Below are 14,782 nucleotides of genomic sequence, written 5' to 3' on the forward strand. Positions count from 1 at the left end.
TGGATGGCAAAATTTCACCCCCTCCACAGGAGGAATTTGTTTTGGTCCCCCGCTGTCAGACCCGTGCTCCTTGAATGTCTATATGACAAGGTATCTTTTTAAGCTGGAGGGAAGAACTATCTCGCAGATTCAGGTTTTCCAACCTGGCATTTTTGGTATGCTCGGCTCTTTGGAGCTGGTATGTTTTTTGGACCCAGTATGTATGGAAAATGACACTTTTCCAATGTATGCCCTTCTTTGCATCATTAGTGTCAGATAAGAAAAAGATATTTTCCTCTATTCTTAGTATCTTCTGGAATCTCACAATTTTAAAACTGGAGAATTGATTTTTTTTCATGCAGATGTGAGGGTCTTTAACAAATCTATCATCTAATACATTGTTCACTCTTGGCAAAATTCTGATTGCAAGCAGGCAAGATGGTAATCAAGGAGTTCCCGTCGTGGCGCAGTGGTTAACGAATCCGACTAGGAACCATGAGGTTGCGGGTTCGGTCCCTGCCCTTGCTCAGTGGGTTAACGATCCGGCGTTGCCGTGAGCTGTGGTGTAGGTTGCAGACGCGGCTCGGATCCTGCGTTGCTGTGGCTCTGGCGTAGGCCGGTGGCTACAGCTCTGATTCAACCCCTGGCCTGGGAACCTCCATATGCCGCGGGAGCGGCCCAAGAAATAGCAACAAAAAAGACAAAAAAAAAAAAAAGATGGTAATCAAGTATTTAAAAATATTCAAAAGCACCACTTTCTGCTCCTCTTAGCAGTGCCAATATTTCTCAGAGCAATTCTACTCCAACTACACTTTAGCTCTGAAATCATATACATTTGATAAAAATAGAAATGAATGGTTCTATTCTTTGTGAAATAAGACAAATTATGCTTTGGGAGAAAATAATTTGCTGTAAAGTATAAAATGTTTTAATATTTATATCTTATAATAAAACCATGACATGTTTATAAACACTCTATCAAGCATTTTTACAATGGGGCCACCGCTGACAACCGTAAACGCAATAAATATGCAAAGACACACTGAGTAGGAAATATACATCTTGATTTTATAATTGTGTGTGCTTTATTTTTTACACAAATGGAATGGAAGTGTGGAATATTTACACTTAACAGGAGTGTAAGCTGTGCAGTGTCTCTGTAAACGCCAGCCCAGGCAAGGAGCACGTCCCCCTCCCTCCCATCCTGCACTTCAGTTCCATGGAGAAGCATCCTGTCAGGGAGAAGCACAAAACTGTCCTACTGAAAGGATCTCACGCATACAGCCTGGTGCACTCCTAAGTTAAGACGCATTTAGGAAACACAGATTCCAAAAGGAGAGAAGGAAAGTTTGCCACCTCAGTGGGAGTCAGCCTTGCCATTTGGTCTGTCCTCACGAGTCGCTAGGGAGATTCTGTACTCCATCCTTCCAAGATCTTTGTCTACATCGCTCCCCTGTGTCAGCTTGTCCTCAGCTGCTACAAGAAACTGCACAGCTGTACAAGAAATGATTTCTGAAGCACAGTTTTCAGTGAGGAAGGATATTTACAGACTAAAGTGTGTGTGTGGTTTCCATCCACGTCCATTTGTACCCAATGTAGTATGATACATATGTATCATATGCACATGTACATATGATATACATACCACACATACCATACATACACAGAAGTAAAATGTATAGCCACAGAATTCTGGGCGGAGTCCTCTTTCAAATCAGTGGTCATGGGAGGTACTCCACGTGCTCTAAGGGAAATGTCCCCTTTTGTTCCCTTAGGAGTGACAAATTACTATGATCAACTTAGGAACTAGCCTGAGTCTTTGACTCAAATATTTTTGTAGGAATTTAGGCAGGACCAAGACAGGAAAAAAGAGATGTGATTTCACCAGCAAGTCCATTCAATCTCACCAGAGCAATCGCCAGCTGAAAAGCAGAGGGAGCCTCACATGAAAATAGAAAAAAGAAAGCTTATGAATGGGGAAAAAAAATTCTCTCTCTCCAAACCAAGGTGATGGCAATGGCTTCCATGAGAAGGAAAAGGTATGCTGTCAGAATAATTGTTGGGGCCACAGTCTGCCTTTATTGAAAAGAAGTGTCCTCAGAGCCGTGGGACGGTGCTGGGAGCAGGCTCGCTTCGGACCAGACTTCAGGCAGAGAGGCACCCAGGTGCCGGCAGGGCCCAGAGCACGTGCATCATCACTGCCAGGGCAGTGGTGCAGGCTGGCTCAGGGAGGCGGGCTGGAGCTGGCGCCAGCGCAGGACCTCGTTCATGCTCAGCTTTGCTTTCTGGGCTGCCTGGGTGAAACAGTGACCCAAAGAATTTGTGTCATTCGTCCAGCATATGGACTTGCTGTCTGAATCAGCCATGAGCCCTTACAGGACCAAAAAATTCAGGAGTGGGTTATGGGAGAGGAGACGATCAGAGATGTGAGAAGAGAAAAACTAGGAAAGGTGGAGAAAAAGGAAGAGGGAGGGGAGAGACTGAGACTAAAGGAGCGACAGACAGACTGGAGGGTTAAAGGAGAGGGAGTAGAGAAGGGATGGAGAAGAAAGCCAACAACTCAGAGAAGACAGGAAAGAAGGATAAACAGAAATGTATACAAAAGAGATGGAATGAGAACTAGGAGGGAAAGAATGAGAAGAAAACAGGCAAGAGCCATAGGAGTGGAGAGATTTTCCCTGGCTCGGAGTCCTGAAGGGCTGGCAGTAGGATCTAAGACAGCTCACAGGCACCTGAGTGCAGCTTCATAAAGATGGGCTTACTCAACAGAGCCAACCCAAGAGCTCGGGGCTGGGAGAAAAGGCCTGCAAAGAAATGGCCATCAAATCCTGTGGGAAGAGAGCAAAAAAAACAAAAAACAAAAAACAAAAAAAAAACAAATGCCCCTGTAATTAGCTGACAAATAGGATTTAGATTTTGGTAAAGCTGAGACCCCTGTGGTGCTACACATTGTACCAGAGCATGAAAAATAGCACCAGTGACACGATCTGGCACTTTTCTGAAAGGGCCCAGCATGTGGAAGGTGACGTTGCGCCCCCAGCAAGCCTTCAGAGTGGAGAGAGCTCTCGACAAAGTTTGCAGTGTTAGCACCAGTCTGGCCTCAGGCTCCACGTACATTTGCACCAGTTACAAGCTGGGTAACTTTCATGCCATTTCCGTACATACAAGTCATCAGATTTGCTGCAAAATACACCAGTTCGTTGGAGCCATAGAGACCTCAACATTGGGAAGCGCAAGACAACACAACAAATGGAGGTGGAAATTCTACAGGAAAAGACCCTCTCACCAATTGGTTTGGTGATTCTTCAAGCAAATATATATGTATATATATATTTATAGAAATCTACATAAAAAAATCAGTGCAAATGCCAATTCTAATCCAGAAGCATCTACACTAGGAAAATAAATAATTATATTACTACAAAACCAAGGGTTGGTGGTTCAATTTGATTGTACTCAGCCACAGCAATACTCAATATTAAATGGAAAGCACATCACACGACCCGCGGAAACATCTATTCATTAAAGACAGTCCTGTAAATAAATGGTTGCATGCTCAGTTGAGAAACCAAAGAAGTTATCATGGTGGCCTGAAAATAGAGCTGGGATCAGGAATGGCATTCTGGTGGCAGAAAACTTCAGGGAGCAAGATTGATGAAAGTAGGTCTTGACCTGAAACTGGCGAATTGCAGACATGGACACATCTTTGACATTTTTGAGCATTTTAAGGACGTCTTGGGGAATTTAATTTTCATCAGAGGGAAAATGCATTGCTAGCCCTTCCACTGGTAAAGGCAGCCTCAAGACTGTAGGTAGATGCATGATTTTGCATTTCTGTGTTTGTTTTGATGACTGCAGCCAGGCAGACAGTGGTACTTTAGTGTAAGATGAAGAACACTTGCTTTTGGAAAGAGACCCTCATTCTGAGCTCTGATGTTCTTACTGTGAAGAAGCCCCATCACTGCTGATGGCTCTATCTCTTGCTCTCCCATCCCAGCCTGCATGCTGGTTTGCTGCACAGTGTGGCAGAATCCCTGCCAGGTCTGGATGTACCCCAGAAATAAGGCGATGGGGCTTAGTCTGGGCGTGCATAGAACCCAGAGTTGAGTAGTTCTTGAGATCACTGAAAAGTCTCTCTCTAAACACCTTGGGCACAAGCAATGCTGATGTCACCATCAGCTCTAAAGTGGGATATAGGCTTTGGGAGGTTTCTTTTTTAAATCATCACTATTATAATTGCTAAAAAATAAACTTGGTCCAGGTACAGCCCCCAAGAAAGGCAGTTCAATTGGTTGAGCTCAAAGTCATTAATGGTCTTTCATTATGGTTCCTATCTCTTTGTCCTGTATATAGAAACAAAAGTCTGTACTCCTCACCCCCCAACCAGATACTTCCTTTCTCTCTCTTCCTCAAAGAAATAGTGCATCTTGGGACAGATCTCTCCATGGCTCCGTACCTTCCTCTCAGTTACTTGTGAAACAGGCAAAATAAAAAAGTCCTAATTATTCATGATGGCCAAAATACTAAGCAATCCTTTAAGAATTCTATGTAAGTAACTAGGAACGATGTTATTCAGCTATTTGCACAGCAGGCTCAGGTTGTTCAACAAGAGAAAAGCAAAACTTCCCTTTACAACATTTGCATGAGTTTGTCTCTGAAAGCCATCAGCTTAAAAAATGCATTAACCAAACGTCCTCCAAAAATATCCATGAGGGCAACTCATTAAGGGATGTGCTCCATGAGAGTTTATCACTAATGTGGAAGGGAGATCATGGGAGGTAAGTGAGGGAGAAGTCTTTGTCAGGCTTCAAAAGGAACTCAGATGCTCTTAATGGATCATTGGCAACAAAAGGGAGAGTGCAACTTTCTGTTCTTGAATTGGATCATCTGCAGATAGTGCATACATTGAGTCTTTCAATTAATTCGTCTTTACAAAATATTTCACAAAACTTTTTTTAACCTATAGAAATTCGTTTCTATACATTTAATATATTTTTATTGTATAAATTATTCTCATCTTTAGTGCCTTCTTTCAGTTTATAAATGGCAAAATAGACAATAAACAATCATAAAGCTAATCCCAGGTGGAATCCCCTCCTCTCAGTGAGGTCAGTCCTCCATACACTTGTGAATTTTATGAAATGCTCGTCTTTGCAGATGCCAGGCAAAGAAACTACACACTTATCCTTCCCTGATACTATGCCGTCTCCAAAGGGATTCCTTTCTTTTTTTTCCTTTGTCCTTTCTTTTGCTTGTTAGGAAATCAAAGGATGTGCATAGTTATAAAATTCGAAGTATACCAATTACAGATGTGGGTAATGGGAAGGTTGGTGAAGTTCAAGTGCTGGCAACTTTTCTTTAAAGCAAAAAACACAGAGAACTCAGCAGCTAAATCAGCTCTGGACATCTGCTGGGTGAGGAGGCTGCCCATCTCTTGGGCACAAAGCCCGTCAGAGGTTCATCCCTACACCTGGCACTTTGAGCAAACCCAAAGCCTTCCTGTGTACTGCAATGTCTTTTCTGTCCCACCCTTTGGCCCCTCCGTTTCCTTCATGGCTTCACACAGTTTGTGTTGTACATTCATAAGAATTCACATTGACTGCAAAAACATAAATGCAACAAAAACATAAAAGCCTCCAAGTAGTATGTTATATATATTTTGTTCTTCTAAATGCTCTCCTGTTGTTGTCGGAGGTGCAGTAGCTAATTTATAACTTCTCCTTTGAGGGAATCCAGATGAAAGGCCCAGACTGCTCTTCAATAACAAGCTTGCATTGGTTATAGATATCTTCTAAGGTGTCACCTTGGACAATAGCTGGAATAAGGCAAATATGGAAGTTAGGAATCAATGCCCGGCTGGTGAAGAACAACCACCAGTCATGCAGCAGAAGTTCAATGAGTGACAGACAAACTCATCAGGAAGCTTAACATTACTTTTCATTAGTAAGAAGAAGCAGAAATTCACTTAAGCAGGGTCATATCAATGATCACAAAAATGCTTTCAAGGCACATCCTAAATCAGTGATAAATGCATCACAGCCTCTCTATATGTCTTTCTGCAGTTCTGGACAGTGAATCATTCATTTATTTACTCTGGGCTAGGCACTGAACTTGGCATTGATCAACTTGCAGATTGAGAGCTCCCTATTACCAAAGGAAGTTGCACTTACATATTCTCCATACTGAACTTACAAAGTAAGTACTTACAAAGTAAGGTGCAGAGATTCAAATATTTTAGACACAGAAGAAATAGCAAAGATTTTAGAAGATATTTTAGTTAACCTCCTCCACTCCCAAAACCTTTAATGGGAAACACCAATGATTTGCCAAGTAATCTGGTAAACTGAGAATTTACCATTGTGAGACTACCTTATGGCAACTACTTTTTTTTTTTTTTTTAATTTATTTAAACTTTTTTTTTTTTGTCTTTTTGCCATTTCTAGGGCTGCTCCCGTGGCATATGGAGGTTCCCAGGCTAGGGGTCTAATCGGAGCTGTAGCTGCCGGCCTGAGCCACAGCAACATGGGATCTGAGCCGCATCTGCAACCTACACCACAGCTCACGGCAACGCCAGATCGTTAACCCACTGAGCAAGGCCAGGAATCGAACCTGCAACCTCATGGTTCCTAGTTGGATTCGTTAACCACTGAACCACAATGGGAACTCCATGTCAACCACTTCTAAAAACATAAGTAGGAGGAAACATAAACAAACTATGTATTCCCTAAAATACCAAGTCACTTAGAGTACATTTAAGTATATTTTATTATCTCCGTTGAATAAGAGCTATCTTGTAGACAGATCTCCCAAACACATCAGTACTACCTATATGACACTAAAGCTTAAAAATTAAATTGAACTGAAACATGGTTTAGGTCTTCAAAAACAATCTTCACAATGTATTGATTACTATATTTTATTTCTGAATATAAATTACTGGTCGAAAAGTACATTGTTTTGATTTAATGTTCCATCCTAGATGTTCTTTTAGGATGAAATACAACTCATATCTTTGCCACTGATCGAAATTGTACTTAAGATTTACTGATTCAACATATTTGCAAAGTGCTAAACCACTGGCATTTGCATAATCTGAATGAAATACAAAAGAAAACCCTTAACGTCATGTAAGGCAACCTAGGAAGAATGTTCTTGTTTTTATTTTTATTTTATTTTATTTTTTTTTTTTTTTGTCTTTTTGCCATCTCTTGGGCCGCTCCTGCGGCATGGAGTTTCCCAGGCTAGGGATCCGAGCCACATCTGCAACCTACACCAGAGCTCACGGCAATGCCGGATCCTTAACCCACTGAGCAAGGCCAGGGACCGAACCCGCAACCTCATGGTTCCTAGTCGGATTTGTTAACCACTGCGCCATGACGGGAATTCCTGTTCTTGTTTTTAAACCATCAGTTAGTTGTCAGGCAAACTCCACCAAGTCTGATTACTCTTTGGATTTAATCAGTGTTTCAAGAAAGCGTATAAGAATAGAGAACCCATGTAACCCATGACAAAAATATCCGCCCCCCCCCAAATTCATGTTTCTAAAGAAATATTTAAAAAAAAAGTTTTGCATTGAGACTTCACGTGGAATTAACTGAAACACAGGAAGTGTTTCAAGCATCTTCTTCAAGTGTTGCTAATGGGGAGATAGACCCTGAAGTAGAGGCCAGAGGCCCTGGGATTGCTTCCCAAGAGTAACTGCTTTGGACAGTGCACATTTTGAGCCTTAAAAGCGTCTTTTTCAAAGATGATATCAGAGAGAGTTGAATGAGTTATCAATGCTTAAAATGTTCTTTTTTAAAAATTTTATTTCATTTTTTTCTGGCTGTGCTCAGGGCAGGTGGAAGTTCCTGGGCCAAGGATTGAACCCAAGCCACAGCAGCGACCCAAGCTATAGTAGTGGCAATGCTGGATCCCTAACTACTAGGCTACCAGGTAACTACTTAAAATCTCCTTAACAGTAGGAGACATCTAAGAGACATTTGCCACTCAAAGTTTTGGCTAGGGCCAATAATGGGAACCTGGAAGCTGAAACCAGAGAAGAACGAACCCAGAGTTTTGGATCAAATGCAAGAAGTAGAGAGAAATAAGGGAATTTTAGTAGGGAGGTTTTAGGGTCCAGGGATGCCAGGCCCTCTCTATGTCAAATGTCAGACAATTTATCTCTTTTCTTACAGTATAAACGTATATGAACTTACCTGTAAAATATTCTCCAAATTCTTGTTCTAGCTTAATTGCACGGTCATACGTTTTCTTGGCTTGTTCCTCTGTTAGACGCTTGTTCATTTCCCTGGAAAAATGAGGGTTTGGTATTTGAAACACACAGGGAACATGCCAAATGCTGAGAAACTACAAGACATGGCACAAATGAGTCCTGCTGGAAGCCTAGTGTAATCTTAGCAGTAGCTTCCTAGCGCTCATTGGGACTCCTCTTCACTGGGACATTTTCAGCCACAAGGACCCCCTCCCCGGGGGCTCACTCTCTCGGAAGGCAGGCAGTCTTTTGGTCCCTCGCTGGACCGAAGCTGAATCTGTCTCATCACGATTTCCAGTCACTCGTTCTGTTCTCTGCACCTAGCAGAGTAGGACTAACTTCTTCCGTGACAGGCATGCGGTTCTTCACGTCAAGTGATGATGTGTCCCTTGACGCGTCCACACTTTCTGAAAAACTGTCCTGCATCCTTCGTCTCTCTCTCTCTCTCCCTGGCTAAAATTTCCACATCCTAGCCTTCCTGGCCACCCTTCCTTAGACTCTGTACTCTGACTCACTCTTTCTTAAATATGGGACATAGAAATGAAGGCAGTCTTCCAGGGGTGGCTGGAGGGAGGAGAGGAGACGGAGAGATGGGAAGATACATCACAGAGTTTCGGAGCTCATTACATCTAAGAGAACACGACTTGTCTGTTCTCAGGTCCTGACCCTGCAGAAGGCTTTGATTTCTTGATTCTCCTATCCTCCCCGAGGGCCCCTGTTCATCTTCTGTGTGGGCAGGAGACGTGTGGCGTGGAGAAACAGAGACAATGCTTCCGGAGAATTATAGAAAATGTGACAGGCCCCGCAGGCATGTGTATCTTTCAGGCCAGAAAAGTGTTCTGTAGCTTGTGTGGCTCAACTTCTGTGAGCTGTGAGGCACGTCTATAGCAACGAGAGCCCTGAATCTCCTCCGTTTTTACAATCAGATGGAATTTTAAGGCACTGCTAAAGGTGGCTTGAATTAAAGATACAGAGAGAATGGGACAATCAAAAGCACTGAGACCACAGTATTTTCAAATAGACGCTAAGTAAATCCCGTCAAATAGTGAGCCAGGAGAGATAGGCTTGGCAAGAAGGAATCTCAATGCCTTAATTGTTTATTTTTGTTTCAATAGGAGAATGTACTGGAAAGGAATTATGCCTGGGACTCTATGTCCTTCTTTCTGTTAGTCTGTCAACCACTGGTGTATCATCAACTATAGGTGCTGATGAATCACTGTAAGATTATTTAAATGCAACCTAGTTTCAAGGACAAATGAAGAGGGAGGAAAATGGAGAATAACCTGAACTACTAATTCCCAACCAGTGGCTGGTTTATCCTCCTATATTTTCTAAGTGTTAACTTTTTTTTTTTTTTTTTTTTGCCTACTGAACTGCACTTGTTGAATAAGAATTATGTCATCTTCTCATTTTTTGGTTTTGCCTTTTTTTGGCTATGCCTGCGGCACATGTAAGTTCCCAGGCTGGGTATGGAACACACACCACAGCAGAGACCTGAGCGGCAGCAGTGACAATGCTGGATCCTTAACCCACTGAGTCACATGAGAACTCATTTTTTTCTTAACCAAGATATTTTATTAATCAAAGACTGACAATCATTGCTTCTGATCATCATGAGAATATTAGTGTGACTGCACTGAGCTGATACAACTTTAGCCAAGAGCAAAGACATTTTGGTTGGTCCATCAGGATGCACTGCAGATGCAGGTAGGATTTTGAAGGCATTGCTGCCTTTGCCTGTCACTTTACAAAGCAAGAGTCTGCATCTGTAGCATGTAGTCATTTTTTTTTTGTGGGGGGGCAGCATGCAGAAATTCCTGGGCCAGGGATTGAGCCCACACTACTGCAGTGACAACGCTGGGTCCTTAACTGCTAGGCCACCAGGGAACTCCCTGGAGGATGTAGTCTTGAGTAAAGGGCTTTTCCAGAGCAAGTATAACTGAGGCCCGAAGTAGTAAAGGGACTTGTCTAAGGGAAAAGAGTGAATTTGATGTAAGAAATCAAAGTTTTTGTTTTTTTTTTAAACCAATATTTAGTGAAACAGACTTTCCATTACACCAAGACTTTCTTTTAAAAGAGGCCCTTGTTTAGAAAAATATGAAACAAAACTCAAGCCAAACATTTGCATGATTCTGGACATGATATCGAAGGCTGCAATATACAGAAGTGGGACTTTCCTGAAGTCCTGGTGTTGAAATAAACTCATTACCTTGTCTGAGGGATGGTATTTATAATTCTCTTCCCAAATAGCACTAGTTCTTGAAGCTTTGAGTGGCTGTCACTCTTGGGTGCAAAAATGCTGGGCTAAACCAAGGACAGTTCTTACAGAAGGACAGGGTTTTGCTTCAGATGTCAAGAAATCATGTAGTTTTGCATCTTCTTTGACTTCCTTGGCCCATGCTGGTCTGTCTTCTCTGAATTCCCTCTGCATTTATTGTAGTAATACTGAATTTAGATTTTTTTTTCTTTTTAGGGCTGCATGTGCAGTATATGGAGGTTCCCAGGCTAGGGGTTGAAGGGAAGCTGCAGCTGCTGGCCTACACCACAGCAACACAGGATCTGAGTTGCATCTGCAACTTACACCAGAGCTCACTGCAATGCTGGATCCCCAACCCACTGAGTGAAGCCAGGGATCGAACCTGCATCCTCATGGATACTAGTCAGATTTGTTCCTGCTGTGCCATGACGGGAACTCCTGAATTTAGATTTTTTTTAAAAATCCTCTAATACCTGAATTTGTTTTGTCTTCCCGCCCAATCTGTGGGTTCTTAGAGGACACAGACCATGGCTTGTTCATCAGCATGTGGCATGGGGCCAAGTTAATGCTTATTTTATCGAATGATTAAGTGAATGAATGAATGAATGGAGAGCTAGACAGATAAACATAATTATGAAGAAGTAAACACAGGCCATCATGGGAGCAAGAAGGTACAAGCAGACGGGGGTGGCAGGGTGGGGACAGAGGAAAGCTCCTCGTGGCCAGGGGGTCTGGGTGGAGAATGGAAGTCACAGGGTAGTACGATATAAAAAAAGCACCCCTTTCACACATGCCCCTGATTCTATGTTCCTCTGAAGAGTCAGCTATGCATGCGCTAACGAGCTCTGTGGTTTGATGTGCATGAGGCACGTGAGAATAACGTGCGTGATGATGTCCCAGTGCCTGAATGTGACAGCTGCCATGCTCTTGTTCGGCTGACCTAGCATTCACCCCTCCCTGGGGAATGGGCAATTCATGCCAGCTTTGCTCCTGAAGTAAAACCCTCAGAAAAGAGTGAGCCAGAAAGTAAACATCCAGCACTTCCTACTAAGATCACACCGGTCTGAATGGCACCGCGACTGAACCCAAGGCCTCGGCATGCGGCTGCAGCAAACGACGTCAGACTGGCCGTCTCATCGTGGGATCCAGCCTTCAGCGTGTTTGATTTTCCGTGGTGATAAGTGGCTGCGACAGGGCCCTCAGGCAAAACTAAATAAGTCATCTCCTCGTTGCAGAAGGAAGTAAATCTTCTCCTACTGAGCACCAGATGGGGATGTCCCCCAGTGTCGCGCTGAACCAAATGTGCAGCTGCTCCTTCCCCCTCAGGCCTCGCTTCCCCGGGAAGCCACTGCATGCTGATGATCCGAAAACTTAATTCCCTATTTCTGAAACGGGCCTTTAAGATTATTCCCAAGATGTGAGGGCCCTTTTTCTAGTCTTCTTCTTAATATTATTAGCATTACTAATAATATCTATGAGGCTCTTCACAGATTATAAATCACTTTTATGTAAGGAAATCTGTGGTTGCTTAATTTATTTTGCTTGATGCCCAACACAGAGGCCAACATGAGGAGGAATTTAATACATGCTATCAGTGATAGCTGACAGCAAGAATACTGTTAAGAACCATTGTCTTATCATCAACCCATATTTTTCCATGTGCTAGCTTTGGGGAAAGCACTTTATGATACAATTTATTTATTTATTTATTTTTGTGTTTTTGACTCTTTAGGGCTGCATCTGCAACATATGGAGGTTTCTAGCATAGGGGTCCAATCGGAGCTGTAGCTGCCAGCCTATGCCAGAGCCACAGCAACACAGGATCCGAGCCATGTTTGTGACCGACACCATAGCTCACAGCAACACCGGATCCTTAACCCACTGAGCAAGGCCAGGGCTCGAACCCACGTCCTCATGGATGCTAGTCGGGTTCGTTAACTGCTGAGTCATGATGGGAACTCTTATGATATAATTTAATACCTAAATTCATGAGGTGGAAAGTATTAAGAGTGACCTCCTGATTTTATTTTTTCATCCTGATAAGAATCTTTGTCTGTCTTTTATTTATGGGAACATATTACACTTTTAAGATAGATCTCTGGCAATTTCCCCAGAGACTTGACTATGTTTTTAGCTCAATTCTCTTAGATGGCTATTCCAGCTACTGTAGCTTCTTCCTCCCAGAGAAGAAATTGAACGATTGGTCGATATCCTCTTCAGGTAACCGCTTTCACCTGAAGTGAATAAAGTGATTTCATTTTCTTTGGTCTTTCCATAAACATTGATTTCCAGCACTTTGTGGTTCACTTCTGAATCCTGTCAACTGCTCTCATGTCTTGAGGCCCAAATGGAGGCATATTTGAGCAAAGCTCTAATAATGGACACACTGGTATTTATCTCTTATGGCCTCTTGGAAAAATGTGCTGGTTATGGGTTCTGTAATGATAAAGTAGTTTTATTCCTTTTCCAATAAAGTAACTTCAAATCCTTCATAGTAATAATAGCTATCCTTCAGTGAGTGCTTACTATAACCAAAGAAGGCATGGAGGACTCAACATTCAAAGACCTTGTTTAACCTCTGCACTGGCTTTATGAGGTCTGTATGATCAATGTGCCTAGTTTAGAGACGAGGAACTAAATCTTACAGAGGTCAACCACATTGCCTGAGCTCATGTAACTGAACAGTGGCAAAGGAAAGAACCAAACCTGGCCTGATCAACTTGGACTCTTTGCTCTGCTACCTTTAGCTACTGCAGCTCCACTTTCGTGTGGGAGTTGTCTATAAAACAATGGCACCAATTTCGATCACCAAACTGTCACCAAAAACATGTTATTTCAAAGCCAGATCATGAATATCTGCCTAATTTGTTTACTGATTTTTGAAGGAAGATATTTAACAAGTCCTCTGAAAAATAAAAAGAACGTGCATTTTTCCTTGTTCATAAATGTGCATGGGTCTGGAGCTCCTGATAAAGGTTGTACAAGTTTAACTGTTGTACAAGTTTACCTACCCTGCCAGGACACTAAGAAAACTCCCTACGAAGGATAGTGGTCTATACACATGAAGTTTTAAATAAGGAACATGAAATTTCTATGCTTAACAACATGAAACATTAATGGAAAGAGTCTAAAATATTGTCTTCTCCTGCTATGCAAACCCACACATTTAAAAAGATTTACTGATGGAATTGCTCTCAGAAGTAAGAGACAATTTAAAGATGATTGCTTTCTATTATTTGGAAAACAAAGCAAAACAAAAACAAACCACACCAACTTAGCTTCAAAACAAGACAAAATGAAAAATAAAAAATCACACACACATAAAACCCACCTGTGAAGTGAAAATAAAAGTCAAGAAATATTGTAAAGATATTTTAAGGAATTACTGACATTATGTCTCCAGCAGTTCAAAAGAACTTTAAGGTTTCATTTAAAAAGGGAATGCTTACAAAAAAAAAAAAACAACAGCAGTTCCCATTTGCAAGCATGTTTGACAAAGAACTGTTAATAATTTGCTGTATCGTATGGAACAGGGGGTCAGATGAAGGCTGCCACTGCCCTCCACTTACATCAGAGGTTCCAGAGACTTGGGTTTAATGAAGATGGCAATGGGATAGAGCTGGGCAACTTGTAACCGCTTGATAGCATTTCCTGATACATCAAGTATACAGTGTTTGCCCTGGAAGAAAGAAAAGAAAAACATAGAATTAATCCAGAAAGAAGGATAATAATCTAATCAAAATGTAATGTTTCTGAGAAAGGTAAAAGATACTAGATTCTAAATTTGAAAAAGAATAATTTCAAAGGATAAATAAAAGATGATACAGCATCATCACTGAATGCTTGCAATAACTTGTATCGATTAACTCCTTAACTGTCTGCCACTGGGATAGACATTTCATTTGTGGTGTCTCAATTAACTTTATTTCTGTAAATAGATACCTGATGCTTTGCACAAGGAAGCGATGTAGCACTATGTAATATGACAGTCCATTCTCATGAAACTATTAAATCATCTCTGAAAACGACGGACAAAAAGAAATTCCCAGGAATTCCCTGGTGGCCTAGTGGTTAAGAATCCAGCATTGTCACTGCTGTGGCTCAGGTTTGCTACCTGGCCCAGGAACCTCTGTGTGCCATGGGCATGGCCAAAAAGAGAGAAATTCCCACACTGTCAAAGAAGAAATTCCCTGCCTATGAGGTACATATTATCGACAGCATTTTATGGAAGACTAAAGCTTAAAAATACTAACTTGCCCTAAGTCTCAGTGCTAGGACTCAAACCCATGTCT

The 14,782-nt window shown here is 41.9% G+C and overlaps 1 protein-coding gene across 24 annotated transcripts in view; it reads right to left on the bottom strand.

Moving 5' to 3' along the window:
• DLG2 (discs large MAGUK scaffold protein 2) overlaps window positions 885–14,782 on the bottom strand; it is a 1,971,427-nt gene continuing 1,957,529 nt past the window's right edge. For 12 of the 24 annotated variants that reach the window (XM_021102305.1, XM_021102303.1, XM_021102307.1 and 9 more), the window contains 3 exons: window positions 14,060–14,169; window positions 8,178–8,269; window positions 1,027–5,794 (listed from right to left, as the gene is read on the bottom strand). In XM_021102305.1, the coding sequence (XP_020957964.1) occupies window positions 5,688–5,794; window positions 8,178–8,269; window positions 14,060–14,169 (309 nt within the window). In that variant the 3' untranslated portion in view covers window positions 1,027–5,687. Of the gene's footprint in view, window positions 5,795–8,177; window positions 8,270–14,059; window positions 14,170–14,782 lie in introns of all 24 variants that reach the window. The other 12 variants (XM_021102325.1, XM_021102324.1, XM_021102319.1 and 9 more) reach the window with 2 other exon arrangements.

This window comes from Sus scrofa, chromosome 9 (genome assembly GCF_000003025.6).
Source record: "Sus scrofa isolate TJ Tabasco breed Duroc chromosome 9, Sscrofa11.1, whole genome shotgun sequence".
NCBI lineage: Eukaryota > Metazoa > Chordata > Mammalia > Artiodactyla > Suidae > Sus > Sus scrofa.